A 17,870-nucleotide genomic window follows, 5' to 3' on the forward strand; every position below is an offset into this window, starting at 1 on the left:
CCTAGACCATAAAATTAAATATTTCCAAGGACAAGCAAATCAAAATGATCAATGGCTATATATTAAAGTATACTCTATATATTTTGAACATTTTCTACGCTCACTTTCACATATCAGGAAAACTCGTTTAAATTTTATTTCTTGTAAGCGAAAAGAGATATAACGATGGTATTTGATACAATCAAAATTAAAGAAGTACAATATGAGCATTCGATAGCAAATTAGGGAACCAAATTGTTTTAGAAATAGTAGTTTTTTGACCTATAGAATTCAATTGTTATATTTTTGCACTCCATAATGAAATTTATACCTGTCTAACACAAAAAAAATTTCCTACTCTCTTGCTGATGACTTGGTCTTATTCTGTTGATTTGAAATACTTTGATCCGAAATAGAAGATTAAATAAAAAGTTACGCGACAATTTCCTCCTTAATTTTTTACTAGTTTTGGTTATTTTATTTCTTTTTCGAAAGAAAGAAGAAGAAGCAACATGTTACTTGCTATACTAATAGCCAATTCTGAGGGTAATATACTTGTAGAACGGTAATTAACTTCAATCTCTTCTTTCTTTGCATGTTAATTTACGGTAACAATTTTGTAATAAACTTCTCTTCTTTTCGTTTTTCTCCCTTATGAACATTTAAAATATACAGTTCTCTTATTGTATTGATAATTTAAATCGCTTATCTTAAATCTTAATTTGTAGGGTTCGATCTTATGATTTTTCCCTCTTCTTCTTCTTCTCCCTTTCCCTTACATTACCAGTCCATCTCGCCCAAAACAATAAATTATCTAAGAAAAAAAAAGACATGAACTTTAATTTAACAATAGAATGGGGTATAGGTAATTTTATGTGGCATTCATCAATTTCAATTCTAATAATTTTTATTTTTATTTCTCATTGAGCAACTATAATGCAACTCTTTTTCTTCGTAAACAAAGAAATAATCACTTAATTTAACACAAGTCCGATTTATATCCTTTTATTTGCATGCAGTTTCAGTGGAGTTCCAACAGAAGAAAGTCTACATTGGCGATCTTTCTTAGTTAGATTGGGAGCAGAAAATCTTAAAGGGGTCAAAAATGAAGAGCTTCTTGTAGCTTGTCACAAGTATGTAAAATTTAAACAATTTTTCTGCCTAATTTTACGACATTAAATTTAATAGATTAATTAAGTATTGATTGCTTGCAAATTAGTTACTCTATATAATATGGTATTTATTAATTTAACCAATGTTATCGATATTCCAGCAATACAATAATTAATGTAAAGAGATTTTGAAGATTTACAACTAGTCTTTAATTTTACATGGCTTATGTTTAAAATTTTATTTCTTCTTCAGATCAGTTTTTGTGGTATACACTATATTAGGAGGTGTCAGCATATATGTGGTTGGCAAAGAAGAATACGATGAACTTGTTTGTAAGTATATTAAGCTTCGTATTAATCATTTATTGTGCTTCATTTCATTTTGTTAGGGTCCAAATTAATCAACCTAAAGTTACGCTTAATATGGTGTGATATTGTCCGTTTTAAACTAAACATGTACGATTTTTCTCAAAAAATCTCACACCGTTAAGAAATCTTTACACATTATATGTAGGTTCCCAATTTTTTAGTTCCCAATGTGTAGGACTTTGTTCGCACATCCAATAATCTTCCCATTGAACTAAGTTTCACGTGGCCCACTACCACAATTTGCAGGTCTCCCTCTTGAACCAAGCTTCACGTGGTCATTACCACGATCCACGTGCCAACTTTCGAGATTTAGTATGTGGTACCCACTTCATCAGAATATTTATGATAGCCGAAGCCCGAAACTAGCTTCTTTTGTTTCTTTGTACGTCTCTAAGCCCGTAAGGGGAAGTAAACCGAGCTCCATGACATTACTTTGCCGTCGTACTCGTCCATCGAACCTGGGCTCTGACATCAGTTGTTGAGCTAAACCAGCACAAAAATACTTTTAGCATAGTGTGATATTGTCCGTTTTGGGCCAAACCCATACAATTTCCCTAAAATGTCTCTTTTCAACTATTAGCGTGAGACTTTATTCGTTCACCCAACATATTACTAAACCATTTTTAATGAAACATGACTTACTATTCAATGTTTCTAGTTGTACACGAATATTCTAGTGAACCAAAAGCCATTTTTATTGTCCAAGTTATTAAAGTTTCAATGTGATTATCATTTAATTAATATTGTGATTTCTTTTGAAGTATCAGAAGTAATCTACGTAATTACTTCAATTGTGAGAGATGCATGCGGAAAGCCTCCAAGTGAACGTCTCTTCCTAGACAAGTATGGAAAAATATGCTTGTGTTTAGATGAAATTGTTTGTATGGTAAGTTTTCACATAATTTATACAAATAAAGATATATTTGAATAGTTAATGTTCTCTATTTTGGCAAGTGGTAATAGAATAAATTACAAAAGACTTGAGTTTGTTATTTCATTTATTGTGTCATAATGTTTTCTAATTAATATGTTTACCTTTTGTATTTTGAAGGGGTTGCTCGAAAATACAGAGAAAGACAGAATAAAAAGACTTGTGAGATTAAAACCGCCATTAGAGTTATGAGTGATTAGCGCCTCAACCTGCCTCACTTGTTTCAGCAGTGGCAGCTATGGTTTTAGCAACGTTTAGTATCCTAACATTATCACATTTGCATAAACGCGAAATTGGATTTCAAGTTATTGAATTTTTTAATTTAATCTTTTTATAGTTTTAGCATTAGTTAGTTCTAAAGTCTTGCGTTTATTACGTACTCGTTGTGGGCATATCATAAAATGCCTAAACAAACTTTTGTATATTACGCATAAAGTGATTATCACAGAGTGCTCATCCGAAGAGCAAGGACTGTGGCAGAAATTATAGCGGCGGTAGGTTTCCCCTCTTACAAAAAAAAGTAATACACAGTGCCTAAACATGTGTTTATGCGACTCATGTTAGATATCAGTGCTACTTTGCCCGTAAGATTGGCTAATATTTCACTTGATCAAGTAATGTTTCAAAGTTTATCTAGCAACATTGGATTTAACTATCGGAAAATGGTCAATTATATCTCTCTACTTTTGTTTATTGTTCAATCTCATCCCCTGTTATACTTTCCATTCATATATACCCCTGCCGTCCAACAAAGTTCTATATTTATCCCTATTTTAACGGACATGACATGTGGCACCATCTAATTGAAAGAACCAATCCTAAAACAAAACAAAAAAATATAACCCATCCGACCCGGTTCCCCTTTTAAAAATTTTCCTAAAATTAAAACTCAAACTCATTCCCCCCCCCCCAAGTCCCCCCAAAACAACCATTATAATGAGCTGCAACCTTAAGAAAACATCAGATCGAAACTGTAATCTTTCAATAATTAAAGTATCAGATTTAGTGAGTAAATAAGGATCAAACATGTAATATACTAATCTTCCAATTTTTCAAATAAATTAATACAAATCATGAACTAAAAGACTAAATTAAAATCAGATAAACCTAGCAAACAAATAGTTAAAGAAGGAAACAATCCAATTAAACAATTAAGTCAAAAACTTTACATAAAATAGACAACCCCATTCAAGAGAATTAAGAGCAGTAGCAACCCAGTGAAATTACGATGTTTACAGGGCTCTAAAATCGGACCGTTAGTGGAGGAAGATTAGCCCATTGAGAGTGTGAAAATTTCAAAAACGACGTCGTATTATGCGTCCATCGTTTCCTCCACCTCTTTTCCGGCATTTACCTGGCCGGGAAACGACCACCATCACTCGAAAAGCCACTGATCCTCCATTATTTCCAGTCAATAACCGACCCTGTCTAGCCCCACTCTCTCCTCTACTCCCCTTCACAGTCCCCCAAAACCCACAAGATAAAGGAAACGACTATCACTAGTCATCGGAGAAATCTCAGAGCATAAGTGTCCAACGCGACCCGAATTCTTTAATGCGGTACTTTGGTCGTGAGTTTTAACTTTTAAGTGGGTATGGGTTTTTTAAGTTGTGGGTCAGGTCTTGTGCTTAAAGGATGCCACGTGTCATATCCGTTAAAATAAGGGTAAATATAAAACTTTGTTGGATGACAGAGATATATATGAACGGAAAGTATAACGGGGGATGAGATTGAACAATAAATAAAAGTAGAGAGATATATTTGGCCCTTTTCCGTTTAACTATATATCTGAGATCATTGTTCCAACTCGCATTATATTTGAAGTTGAGGATTTCGCTTTTGATGTAGTCAGTGATAAGCTAACTTCCGTTTTTTTAGCTTTAACAAACCTGTGACTGCCCTGAACAGGCTAGTCTACGCTTAGTCAATATTCTGAACTTGTCTCGATACTGACAGCTCAGTGGATGGATAGATAACATATTCCGTCAAAACTGTTAATTGAGCATAAAATAAAAGGTAACGGCATCAACAATAATGGAGTTCGCCAATTTGACAAATGACTAGTTTATAGTTAATGTACCTTGTACATGAACAAAATAAGAATTTTCTTCAAGAGTGTTCCATTTAAAGTTTAATAGCTATGTCGAATTAAGGTTCTTGTTCCTGCATGACCACGTTCAAATGTTTATTAAAAATTCTTACACAATTTACATTGAGTTCTTTGCTCATTTAGATATCTCGAGTCATTAATTCCTTTATCCTATGAGTTTTTTTATTATTATTAATCAAATTGTGTTGGTTATTGTTTGCCATTCAAATTGATTACTGATAAATATTAAAATTAAATAATTTCCTAATATTTGTCAACTTTTGAGAAACAAAATATCGTGAACAAGACCATGTTGCCGTTGTAGAAAAACAAATAACATATCAAATGCATCGTCCTAAATTGCAAAAATTGAACGTAAATAGAGGTGTTAAAATATGAATGGTGAATTCCAATCACCAACTTAGAGAGTTAAGTTGTTGTATGAAAGAAATAAAAATTAAAGGATATTTATAGCTTACGATAAATCCTATATTTGTATATAGAAAATGCTGATAGAAAATAGAAAATGGACAATAATTGAAAATTTAAGTTGGCGGCGAATGTGGATTTATGGAATAATTTGGCTGCATGGTCTAATTTATGATTTTTCCACATGATGAACTATTAGATTTTTATTTATACCGGTTGATGTTATCTAAGTCATCATTCGATTAATACTTATAGGTTAAAATTTAAGCATAAATAAGAGAAGTTTCTTTCATCATTTTCATTATAGTTATTCAAACATCTTTGAATAATTTGTATAATTATCACAAAGTTGATTAAGCAATCCGAACCAGAAAAAAGTTTAAGCAATTGGGGATATAATACTCAATCTTTTCCTAGTTCTTCTATTTTATTGCTACATATTCGTCCTTCTGATTTTCTTTCATAATGGCAAGTACTTAAATTTTGTTTTTGTCTCATTTTTTACTACAAACCGATGTTGATTTCAATTTATCTTACTTGAACAGTTGAACTAGATAAAACTAATCGTTTGATGTAGACGATGAAGTGAACATTGGGATTGACTAATAATATGTGTGGAACATAAAAGAACTTGATTAAAGATATGAAAAACTGAGGCAAGTTTTGTTAATTTGTCAAAACTTTGTAAACAATTTATTAAGATATTTAGAATGGAGATATTATAAAGCCTTGCTAGTCTAATAAACTTGTAAATAATTAAACAATACAGGCAAATTCTGCTAATCCAACATAATTTATGAATAGTTTGTACCAAAAATATATCCGCCTATTATAATTAACTAACAAGATAAGTTTTGCCCATCTAGTGAAAGTTATAGATATTTTGTAGTAAAGGTATGCCCCCATTTGGCGTAACTAGTGAATAATGTTTGTCATCCTACAAAATTTGTGTACCAAAATTATACCCGAAGTTATATTTACACTAATTATTTTAAATGGAGACAAAATTTACATTACGGCGTAAAATGATGCTATTTGTGCAAATCACCCAAAACTGATCATAAGAATTTTAAGAAGTAAAAAGCTTTTGGGCAAGTTACAGGAGGGAAATTGTCAAGAAGACCTTCTCAATACTTGAATTGGCCAAGTGACCTTCCATTTTCTTTCTCAATTTCTTTTGAGTTGGAAAATGATTAAATGAGTGAGTTATGGTGGATGGGGCCTTTTTAACATTTTAAAAATTTGTGGGTCACAAATAAAGTTTGAAAAACATTACTTCCCTCTCATTTTTTGGCCCATTTCTCTCTCATATCTCTATTCTCTCTGTTGCTTCTTCTCTCTGTCACTCAACCACATCGACCAAGGTGGTTTCCGCCAAGAAAGGACAAGAATCAAGCTTCAATTTTGGGTGTAATTGTCTTTATAGACCCATCAAGTACTGTATTAAAGCTCAAAAGCGTCAAGGTAAATCCTAATTTTTTTTTTTGTTTCTTACATTTTTTATTTCAGGTTTTGTAGAGTGATTTGTTCATGTGCATGTTCAAGATCGATTGGGATGTGAATAACCATATCTTATATGGCGTGGATAGTTATATTTGCTTCTTGGACTACCTCTATGCTCTGTATTTTAGAATTTCGTCATAACTGCCAACCTAATATTTAATGATAAACCTGTGGTCGATTATTTTTCTGGTCATAGATGTTTGTTGGAATTTGGCTTATTTCTCTTATTATGATCATAATTATTAATGTGCCATTGCATATTTGCATGTAGGTACATGAGGAAGAAATAAGTTGCAAAGAAGCATATTCATTTGACAAAACCTTCAAATCCTTCGCAGCCTTCAAAGCCTTCAAACAGGAAAGAAAATGCAGAAAAAGAAGCATCACCAAGCAAAGTAATTGCCGAGCCTTCAAAAACTGCTACTAGAAAAAAGAAATGTAGGTACTTCTAAAGCTTCCCATAGTAAAGGAAATGCTGAGATTTCTAAGCATAATAGGAGAAAAAAGAACAAAGAGCCATCAAAATCTATAATTAAAAAAAAAAAAGATCAAAGTCTAGATTAGTTGATGAGGACATACATGTTAGTAAAAAATCTGTTTTAAGGAGGTTAGTATTAGAGGGTGTTGATGAGGAGGAGGAAGAAGACTTGGGCATAAATGCAGCACAAACTCAAATGGAAGAACATGTATATGAAAAAATAATTGTTGACGAAGAAAAAAATAATAATGATAAAGATTTAGGTGTGGAAGATGATGACATGGTGACGATGCTTCTCAGGAGGTTGATAAAGATGGTAAAGGTGGACTGGAAAGTGAAACAGCAGCAGTTGAAGGTGACCATGATGCTCTATCAATTCTTGTGCTTGTAAGAGGGATCGACACATCCAAATATAAATTTAAGACTTTTTAAAGAAAACATAGACATTTTTCGGCCAAGATAAATGTGAGGCCTAGGATCAATGCATTCCACGAGTTCAAGGATAAACTTAGAACAATCAAATTAATGAAAAAGTTCAATAGTAGATGTTTTGGTCAGTTTGCAAAACTTTCAGAGCACTAGACACAATTCAATGAATAATTTGTCCATTTCCTACTGATTCGCCGAATTTATTGAGCGAAGAAGCACGAGTTGTGGTTTTTTTAGTTAGAGACAAGCATGTTGATTTAAGGAATTTGCTATGATGACTGGATTGAACTGTGGCACCAAACCTAATAAACAAGCTATGAAGAAAGTGATGGATGATGGCCAACCATTCTACGAAAAAGTTTGCCAGTCTAGCAAGAAATGGGTGGATGCAGAGCTGCTTTGAAATAGTTAAAGTCCAAGAGGTTTGACATAATCGAGAGGTTTAAGATTGCATTGCTGTAGTCTGTCTATTTTGTCTTGCTTTCAAGGGATAACATAGCACATGTCGATAAAAAGTGAATTTGTATGGCTGACAATCTAAAATTTTTCATGAAATATCCATGGGGCAAGGAATATTTTGAGCTTACAATTGAGCACTTGAAAAAGTACATGTTTCCAATGTACAAATCATATGTTAGTTAGAGGAAGGAAAATAATATCTTCGGTAAAAAGTCCAAACCGGCTAGTTATGCCCTGTACGACTTCCCACAGGCATTCATGGTGAGTATTAAAAAAACCTTCTAAAAATTTCTTTGTAGTTGAGTATTATTATTTTATTTACTACAGAAAAAAACTAATACTTTTTGGTTCATGAAAAAATATAGACATCGACGTACGAAGCAATTCCGTTATTTAGTCGTAGTGCCGAGAAATCAAATGTTGTACTACTACTGCTGCCAAGGATGTTGAGATGACAAAGTAAGAAAGTGACATATGACCTTTATTGGGATCCTTTTAAGCATAGAGTTAATGACCCTGGTTTGGTAATATACGGAGTGCAATAATGACTTCTATCTATGTTATATTTCAGGAGTTGCACCTTTACCTTATTCCTATCCTACGTGAGATGGATATGGACTACATGAAGAATTTGGTATCATACGATGAAGAGTTAGCAGATCCTATAATAGACTGGCTAGCAATTGATTTGAAATGAGTGGCTGACATTAAAAAGGCACCCGGTACAATGAGCTTGGAGACTAATAATAGAGCTGACATTGCTCATGATGACCTTTTGGGGAGGAGTATTCCTGGTTCACCATTAGTTGGTATTTTTTCTGATATCAGTAGAGGAGGACCATGCAGGATGTGCAATGCTCAGCCAAGTGATACAGACGTGATGTAAGAGTTAAAGGCTGTGAACGAGAAATTGAATAAGGTGTTGAAGATCCTTGGGGAGATGGAAAATCAGAATACGAGCCCTTCTAAAGAAGTTGAGTCACCTTGGTACAAAGTTACAAGATTGCAAAGTGGATTGTGGAATGCTCTAATTTTTGCAAGCAAGAAGAGGAAGCTGAGAGTCTGAAATAGAGAAAGAAGAGGAAACCAAAGGTAGACATACTCAAACTAGTTTTGGAGGAAGATAAGAAATTATTGTGTGAATGGTTTGACAAGAAGGAGAAGTTTTCCAAAAACTTCTTGACTGGCAGCTAGAACTAAATTTTTTTTGGAGCAGTTGTGCGATACTAACCCGTCCATTTTAATTTTGTAAGTCCCTTAATCACGTATATTCCTTTTTTTAGTAATTCCATATTTAACACATAATTTTTTATAATATTTACCATTGTGAAGGAACTTTTGGCATTGATATGTATACGAAACATAATACGTCCATGCCTTTATGCCCGAAGTCATGTTATTATGGATATTGCATTATGCAACAGCATGTGCACTGCATGAGATAAGATCAAGAAGGATGCCAGTAAAGAGGGAAAGGATTTGGAATTTTGTGAGATATGTGATGATTGTCAAGACTTGTGCCTTACACCCCTAATGTTATATCCTCAAGGAAGTATGTCAAAATCTGGTGGTGTGGAGTTGTGCAAGGTTAAGCTGTTGTACTGTGCGTGACAAATTGATAATAAATATTTTGAGCCTATTGTTTTCCACTTGGCAGAGCGTTTGATTTGAATTTATGATACAATGTCAGTTTGTATGATGATGGTAAACTAGAAGAACTGGTACAACCCCTCGCACTCATGATGCCTAGAATTTTGATGAAAACTGGTCAGTTTGCAGACTTAGGCCAAGATATGCTTACGAAGAAATGGTCCTAGGAGCATATTATGGATGTGCCAGCCATTCAACAAAGTAAATTAATTATGTCATCCATTATGTTTTACTCATCTTCTGATTTATTTAATAATTAATTGTCTTTGATTATTGAAGTGAAAGGAGTGCGTGAGCACGTAATTTTTTTCTTGCATAAAGGCTCTCCTAAATTTTTAAAAATAATTTTCTAATTTATGATTTATAGAAATTTTAAAGATGTTTCTCTATTTTTAGTGTTTGCATTTTTATGGCATTTACTTGCATTTTAGCACAATTAAAGGCATTTAAATCATGAAAAGAGTCGAAAATATTTTGTCTTTCATCTTTTATATTTTTAGACTTTAATTGCATTTTTAGCATCTAATTGCATATTAATTGCATTATTAAGATATGAAATGCCAAATACTTTAGACATTTCTTGCATGATGTTTTGAAATGTTAATTAAGAATGTGGTAAACTAGATTGAATAGGTTAAAATTGGATTTAATTAGAGTTTGAGTCTAAAGTGACTAATTTTGCAAAAGTCTAATAAAGAAGGAAATGTCACGACCCAAAACTGACCCTATCGTGATGGCGCCTAACGTGGTACTAGGAAAGCCGACACACTACCAAAACCAATCAATATTTTTATTTTTAAGACAAAACCAAAGATATTTAACAATAAACCTGCATAAGGAGTTTAAATCAAAGCAAAAGTGCAGAAAGAAAGCCCGACATCAGGGTGTCACTAGTCATAAGCATCTACTACAACTGTCTGACAACATCAAAACTAACATAGCCTGGAAATAACTGAATACAACTAAGGGAGGATAAGGAGGGAGAAAAGCTGGGTGGCGATCGCCAGACAGCTACCTTACTAACTCCGATAGACCTGCCACTGAGTAATCAACACCTGCTACCGGGTTCAGAAATACCTGGATCTGCACACAAGGTGCAGGGAGTAATGTGAGTACACCAATTCAGTAAGTAATAAATATAAATAAGGTCTGAGCATTAAGAAACACATAAATACACGTCATAAATTCACAATAAGTGCAGCCTTTCTTTCCAACAGTATATATGTCAAATCCTCACGCTTAAAAGCCGATTTCAGTAAAAATCATTTGAGAATATTTTTCCAACAGTTTCAACAAAAATTCAAGAAGTTTAGAGTGAAAATGACAAAAAAATCATAAATAGCCTCTCGGACAAAATATGTATCATAAACCGCCCCTTGACCTTAACATCTCTCAGAATCAGCCACTCGGGCATACCTCACAATCACTCATAATCAGTCTGTCGGGAAACCTCACAACCACTCATGCCTCCCAATCACTCGTCACTCGGCACGCGCACTCAGTAGGTACCTGCACTCACTGAGGATATACAGACTCCGGAGGGGATCCACTTAAAATAGTGAAACAATGTGGAATTCGGGATTCCATACCCTCAGGACAAGATTTACAATCATTACTTACCTCAATCCGAATGAGAATCTACTACGTGATGCCCTTGCCGCTCGACTTGGTCTCAAATCACCCTGAATCTATTCAAAATCAGATTCATATCATTAATATACGCTAAAGGGACAAAACCCACGCGAAAATATTCAAATTATATCAAAATCCCAAAATTGGCCAAACCTGACCCCCGGGCCCATGTCTCGAAATTCGATAAAAACACAACACCAGGTCCTTATTCTCTCACGAGTCCATATATACTAAATTCATCAACAACTAACTTCGTTTGGTCCCTCAATCACCCAATTCTTAGTCTCAAGTTTCAAGCCCTAATTCCCCAACTTTTCACCCTTAAATCCCACAAATTTCATGCGTAATCAATTAAAATTTACAATAGAATCAAGTTTTAGGTTCAAGCAGCTTACCTCCACGAACACCCATTTGAATCCCTCTTCAAATTACTCCCAAAAACTCCAACCCCGTATGACAATGATGAAGAATGGCTAAAATTCGTGGTGGGGGGGGGGGGTTCTTATACACCTTTCTACCTAGGGGTTTCGCATCTGCGGTCCAAATACCGCATCTGTAGTCCCCGCATTTGCGACCAAATGTCCGCATCTGCGGTCTTCACTTAAGGCGCCCAATCTGCACGTGCGATCGACCCTCCGCACCTGCGGGCTCGCAGGTGCGGCCACACATCCGCTTCTGCGGAAAGTCCCCAAACCTCCAACATCCTCACCTGCGACTAGCCTTCGCACCTTCGGCTCCCCATTCGCAGGTGCAACCACAACAGAAGAATCACACCAGCAACCTTTTTGCTGCATTTTTCCAAATTTCAACTTCCGTTAGCCATCCAAAATCAATCCCGAGCCCCTCGGGGCCTCAACCAAATACACCAATACATCATCCCACGAACTTAGTCGAACCCTCGGAACACTCAAAAACATCAAAACACCAAATCAATCCGAAATTCAAGCCCAAGGATTTCTAAACTTCTAAAATTTGCCAACGATGCCGAAACCAACCAAACCACGTCCGAATTACCTAAAATTTTGCAAATGCGTCACAAACGACACTAAGAACCTCTTCCAACTTCCAGAATTCCATTCCGATCCCGGTATCTAATTTTCCACTGCCGATCGGAAATTGCCAAAAAATCCATTTTTGCCAATTCAAGCCTAATTCTACCACAGACCTCTGAATAACATTCCGAACACACTCCTAAGTCCCAAACCACCTAACGATTCTATTCGAACCATAAAAACCAAATTCTAACATTATCTACCTATAAGTCAACTTCCGGTTGACTTTTCCAACTAATTAACCAACTTAAGAGACTAAGTGTCTCATTTCCCTCCAAAAACACTCTGAACCCGTGCCAACCAACCTAACACGACATAATAGAGCTGAACCACATATAATGAAGCAGAAACGGGGAAACGAGGCTAAAACCCTCGAAATGACCGTTCGGGTCGTTACATTCTCCCTCACTTAAACATACATTCGTCCTCAAACATGCCTAGAGCTGTTCCAAAAACCATCAAAATTGTCACCCTATACCATATAAGTCCAATAGCACAACATAGCTGAAAATTTCGCAATCCATCCTAGCCCATAAATCTTAGAGCCAAATTTCCACTGTCAAAATTATCTATAAGATCAAAATCTCACGTTTATATACTGCATAAGTTCGTACAAGCTGAATCAAACCATATCCATATACCAAGATGTAATCACATGATATACCACATATCTCGAACACTAGTAGTGATAACTTCTAATCACAACAGCTACTCAAACAACCCAATATGGGTAATGAACCTCTTAACCAACAAGGCCTCATTCCAACACTTCTGTGTACTACCTATGATAAAAGAAACACGCAAAAGTCATAATCAATCCTCAGATCAACCAGTCATGAAGTTCCTTCTCCTTCGGCAAGGACCATAGCAGATTTCTAAGCCGACTTCCGATATTGTCCTTCCAACCATGTTGTAGTCAATTCTGATAGTATTCATTCTAGGTCCAATGACCTCTTCTCATCCAACACGACCACTCTGATGACATGACACATCAATACAATCCAAAGCCATAACCTGTGCAACTCGTGCACCTAATAGCAACATCCCAACATACTCAAATCATAGAAAAGATTCACATGAGAGGACGATCCCGCCAGCTTAACAAGTATCACAACACCCTGCTAAGAGCCTAGCACACATCGTAGAACCAAAACACGTGAATTCGACACCAAGTTTCATACCTATACATAACTCCGCTACAATGTGTAACCCCATCCAAACGCTGGTCCACATGAAATACTTCAAGCCACCTTGCTCAAATCAATAACCATGCGCAATTCGACATAAAGTACTCAAAGTACATTGCCATAACTATGGGGAATCGGACGATACCATGACACACGAACCTGAATGAACATAACCAATACGTCTCAATCCTGCAATACCCAATTACTTACCTTACCCAATCTCGCTATAAAGCCCAAATAGAACCGCACCATATATGCATATAACCAACAATTACAACTCCTCGCAACACTAAAGGGTAACTCATAGATCACTCTAGAACACAAATAAGCTCAATGACAATCGAATGGTATATCCCTCAATAATAGCAATTCGGAGTCAACAATTCTGACCCGGTGCAGAACACACACCCATATTGGGCCTACCAATGAACCCTAAATCAACTCTGGTCACCCGTAATGGATAGATAACTCTCCAAAAGTTCACAATGACTTAATCATGACACATACTAACATCTGACTAGCTATGCTCTCATCTTCACAGTCCACAACCATAAAATTACCTATTTATGAGAACTCTCAGTCTTGAAGCCATGAAGTGCACGAATCACCATATCTGATCCCAACTCCACCACTCGAATATATAACACAACTCTAATACTCAATCATTCCACTAAGGATACCCCGATAATTCTTCTGTGCGACCAAGCAAACTTGAATATTAGCAGTCGATCCAATAAGAAAGCGCCGCAATACCAATGAAGCACCCTTAACTCAAACACGTTGCTCTTTCTGAAATGTATACCCTCATCAAGGCACACCAATTAGTGATATCATTTACCTAGTCATTTGAAACTGCTCATGCTGCCTAAGAATTTATGACCTTCCTTCCAAAACTGAACTATGACCTCACACATGTAAATCTCAACCCTACACAACATACCGCATACACCATGCCATCCTACAATAAATATGAGAAATTCATAATCCATCCCGAGCCACAAGCAACTGCGTACTCAATCAGCTAAGACTTTCCATTTTGATTTTTGTTTTGGAGAAAATTACAATATGCCACATGCCCCACGCACTAATAGGAAATATACATCTCAACTATGGTAGAGACCATCAAGAATCCTCAGAAACCTATTGTAGTGAACTAATCCGTCAAGACGGAATCCCTCTAACTCAACTAAACTACGCGGGCTGTCAAAACCCAAGAGCATTGCCACGAATCAGTAGAAACTCATTACCTCACAAGCACCCAAAGAACTAATTATATCCCTTACCATACCGATCCAAACTACTACCAAGATGTCATATTTATCCAAGTTCCTTCTGAATTACCTTCGAATTAATACTTCTCCTTGCCATAATACCACAATCCTCAATCCAGACTCACCTCACGAGACCCAAGCATTAAACCACATAGTCTAAGGCTCATAAGCCACTGAATACTCTCTCAAATATCCTCACAAGAACCACATTCAAAATACTTACCCTAAAGATACTTCCTACGAATCTAAAGCCATTACCTCCACCTTCCTGATACTGATATGTAGAATCCATAATGATATAGAAATGCCATAAGTCTTGACACCCTCCAATGTAAACCTCAGTTTCTAGCCAATTACACATCCTGAAGATCCCCAAATTGTTATATATACATCTTGAATCCATTAGAACCATTCTCAGAAGTCACCCGCTCTGCTCAAACCTTAATTAGATTGACCAAACGGGCCAAATGATCTATGCTCCATTAGTACTCCAATACCCCAGGAAGTAATCCCACCTTAATGCAACCAAATAAATTCCTGCTCCATGCACATTACATCCTTTACCAATAACAACTCAAGTCATTCCATGATTCTTATACACCCATAAAGCATAACACAATCCCTATCCAAAATTTCCTTTACTTGAGTCATCCTCGAACTCAACCCCTGTAAGCCACAACTGATTCGCCAGTATACCTCAAACTAAAATTGATATGACACTTAGCCATGCAACCAACTTATCAATAGTAGACTCCCCTACTTAGCTCAAAGCCATAGGTCAAAATACACAAAAACTCACAATGACCATACTCTATTGCTGCCATAATACTATGGTGAGATTGAACTAAATCCTTCATAAGTTCATATAACATAAACCATCTAATATCTCATTCATCTGCAAATCTCTCATTCGCCATTGTAATAATTGTGCCAACTTCCATAAGCGATCTAAACTAAAATTGCGACATATATCATTTACTGATAAGGGAGGACTTGCTACCAAAACCACATAAGGATCACACAACCCCAGGACACCCCGCAGGAAATAACCCCGCCTGCTTAGTCTCAAACTGATATCTCTCTATACCCTTCCAAACATCATAGTTGTTATGCAATCACTTTACCCTCCTACATTTAAACACAACCAATGCCTACCCTCAAGGCATCACAATACGCGATATAAGAACCGGAAGCTGATGGCAGAACTAACACTGGAGTTGTGGTCAAAGCAATCTTGAGCTTCTGAAAGCTCTCTCCACATATCATCCGACCACCTAGATACCTTCATTGGACTTCACGTGCCCCAAGAATGCTACTGAACTAAGCCAAAATCCACACTAGGAGTACTTTGCATAAAGCTTCTCCTCCCTCAATCTCTGCAATACAACTCTCAAATGCTGACCATGCTCCTCCTGGCCGCAAGAGAATGCCAAGATGTCATCAATGAACATAATAACGAAGGAATCCAAATATGACTGAAATACACTATCAATCAAATACATGAACGCTACTTGGGAATTGGCCAACCCAAAAGACATCACCAGGAACTCATAACACAACAGGAAGATCCACTTCGCTCCACAACTAAACTGCATGAGAGGTCCTTCAATACACTCAAAACTAGAGGCCATATGCCAACTCAAGGCAGAAGTCAAACACTCAATAGTTCTTGTTACATCCCAAACCAATTCTTTTTGTCATAATCAAACATTTGAACACATCTCACCATCAAATCACTCACCACATAGTCATCCAGTCACAAAACCCCACCAATAAGGACACAAACGGACATATAAGTCCCAAATACACGTACTCACACAATCGAAATCTTACCACTCAAGCTACAGACAAAACTCATCCTCAAGTCCTCCATACTGGTCCATTATCAACATGCTAAAATCACATCTCACACCTCACCTATGGAAATCACAAGCCGTCGATGCACAATTGATACCGAGCATTCACCTGCGCATACAAATGTGTGGAAGGAATTTCAAGAGTTACATTTCAAACTGAATCAATGTCGCATGATAAGAATTTAAGAAGGTGAGATTTCCTAAAGGTTCTGCAGCCTCTCGAAGATAAGTACAGACGTCTCCATACTGATCCGCAAGACTCTACTAAACCTGCTCATGACTCATGAGACATATGTAACCTAGGCTCTGATACCAACTTGTCACGACCCAAAACTGACCTTGTCGTGATGGCGCCTAACGTGGTACTAGGAAAGTCGACACACTACCAAAACTAATCAATATTTTCATTTTTAAGATAAAACCAAACCTATTTAACAATAAACCTGCATAAGGAGTTTAAATCAAAACAAAAGTGCGGAAAGAAAGCCCAACATCGGGGTGTCACTAGTCATGATCATCTACTACAACTATTTGACAACATCAAGACTAACATAGCCTGGAAGTAACTGAATACAACTAAGGGAGGATAAGGAGGGAGAAAAGCAGGGCTGCGATTGCCAGGAAGCAACCTTACTAACTCTGATGGACCTGCTACTAAGTAATCAAAACTTGCTACTAGGTCAGAAATACCTGGATATGCACCTAAGGTGCATTGAGTAATGTGAGTATGCCAACTCAGTAAGTAATAAATGTAAATAAGGTCTAAGCAGTAAGAAACACATAAATACACGTCATAAATTCACAATAAGTGCAACCTTTTTTTCCAATAGTATATATGTCAAATCCTCACGCTTAAAAGCCGATTTCAGTAAAAATCATTTGAGAATTTTTTTCTAGTAGTTTCAACAGAAATTCAAGAAGTTTAGAGTAAAAATAATAATAATCATAAATAGCATTTCGGACAAAACATGTGTCATAAACCACCCCTCGGGCATAACATCATTCAGAATCAGCCCCTCGGGCATACCTCACAATCACTCATAATCAGTCCCTGGGGCAACCTCAGAACCATTCATGCCTCCCAATCACTCGTCACTCGTCACTCGGCACTCACACTCAGTAGGTACCTGCGCTCTTTGGGGTGTACAAACTCTGTAGGTGCTCTGACAACCCAAACGCTAGAACATGCCATCTCGTGGCATAACCAATCAGGCCTGTGGCCTCTCATATATCATAAAATAGTACAACATGTTGTGGCACATAGCCCGATCCCTTGATATCCTCACAACACAGGCCCTCGACCTCACTTAGTCAAAAACCTCTCAAGCCACTCGGGCTGTCAATAAAACAGAGTGCTCAGCCCTAAATATCATTTTATGCAACAAAATGGAGTAAATAAGACTGAGTTATGCAATCAGTGAAAACATGGTATGACTGAGTGCAA

At 36.4% G+C, this 17,870-nt stretch overlaps 1 protein-coding gene across 2 annotated transcripts; it reads left to right on the forward strand.

Annotated features, from left to right (window-relative positions):
- Positions 1-464: 464 nt before the first annotated feature.
- On the forward strand, positions 465-2,675 carry LOC104235707 (uncharacterized). 2 transcript variants are annotated; one of them, XM_009789519.2, is made up of 5 exons: positions 465-544; positions 999-1,112; positions 1,345-1,424; positions 2,222-2,346; positions 2,512-2,675. In XM_009789519.2, exons 1-5 carry the CDS (start codon positions 492-494, stop codon positions 2,581-2,583), a joined length of 444 nt encoding a protein of 147 aa, XP_009787821.1. In that variant the 5' UTR covers positions 465-491; the 3' UTR covers positions 2,584-2,675. The 2 variants fall into 2 exon arrangements, with proteins under 2 accessions (XP_009787821.1, XP_009787820.1); XM_009789518.2 differs by lacking the exons at positions 2,222-2,346; positions 2,512-2,675 and adding an exon at positions 1,707-2,131.
- The last annotated feature ends 15,195 nt before the right edge of the window (positions 2,676-17,870 follow it).

The sequence above is a fragment of the Nicotiana sylvestris genome, chromosome 5 (genome assembly GCF_000393655.2).
Source record: "Nicotiana sylvestris chromosome 5, ASM39365v2, whole genome shotgun sequence".
NCBI classification, from domain to species: Eukaryota; Viridiplantae; Streptophyta; class Magnoliopsida; order Solanales; family Solanaceae; genus Nicotiana; species Nicotiana sylvestris.

What these genes read in the sequence shown, in the direction of transcription:
- LOC104235707 (XM_009789518.2), top strand. Translation starts at nt 492, where the DNA reads ATGTTACTTGCTATACTAATAGCCAATTCTGAGGGTAATATACTTGTA. An exon ending in CTTCTTGTAGCTTGTCACAA is followed by an intron (nt 1,113 to 1,344) that starts GTATGTAAAATT and finishes TTTCTTCTTCAG; the next exon opens with ATCAGTTTTTGTGGTATACA. An exon ending in AGAATACGATGAACTTGTTT is followed by an intron (nt 1,425 to 1,706) that starts GTAAGTATATTA and finishes CACAATTTGCAG; the next exon opens with GTCTCCCTCTTGAACCAAGC.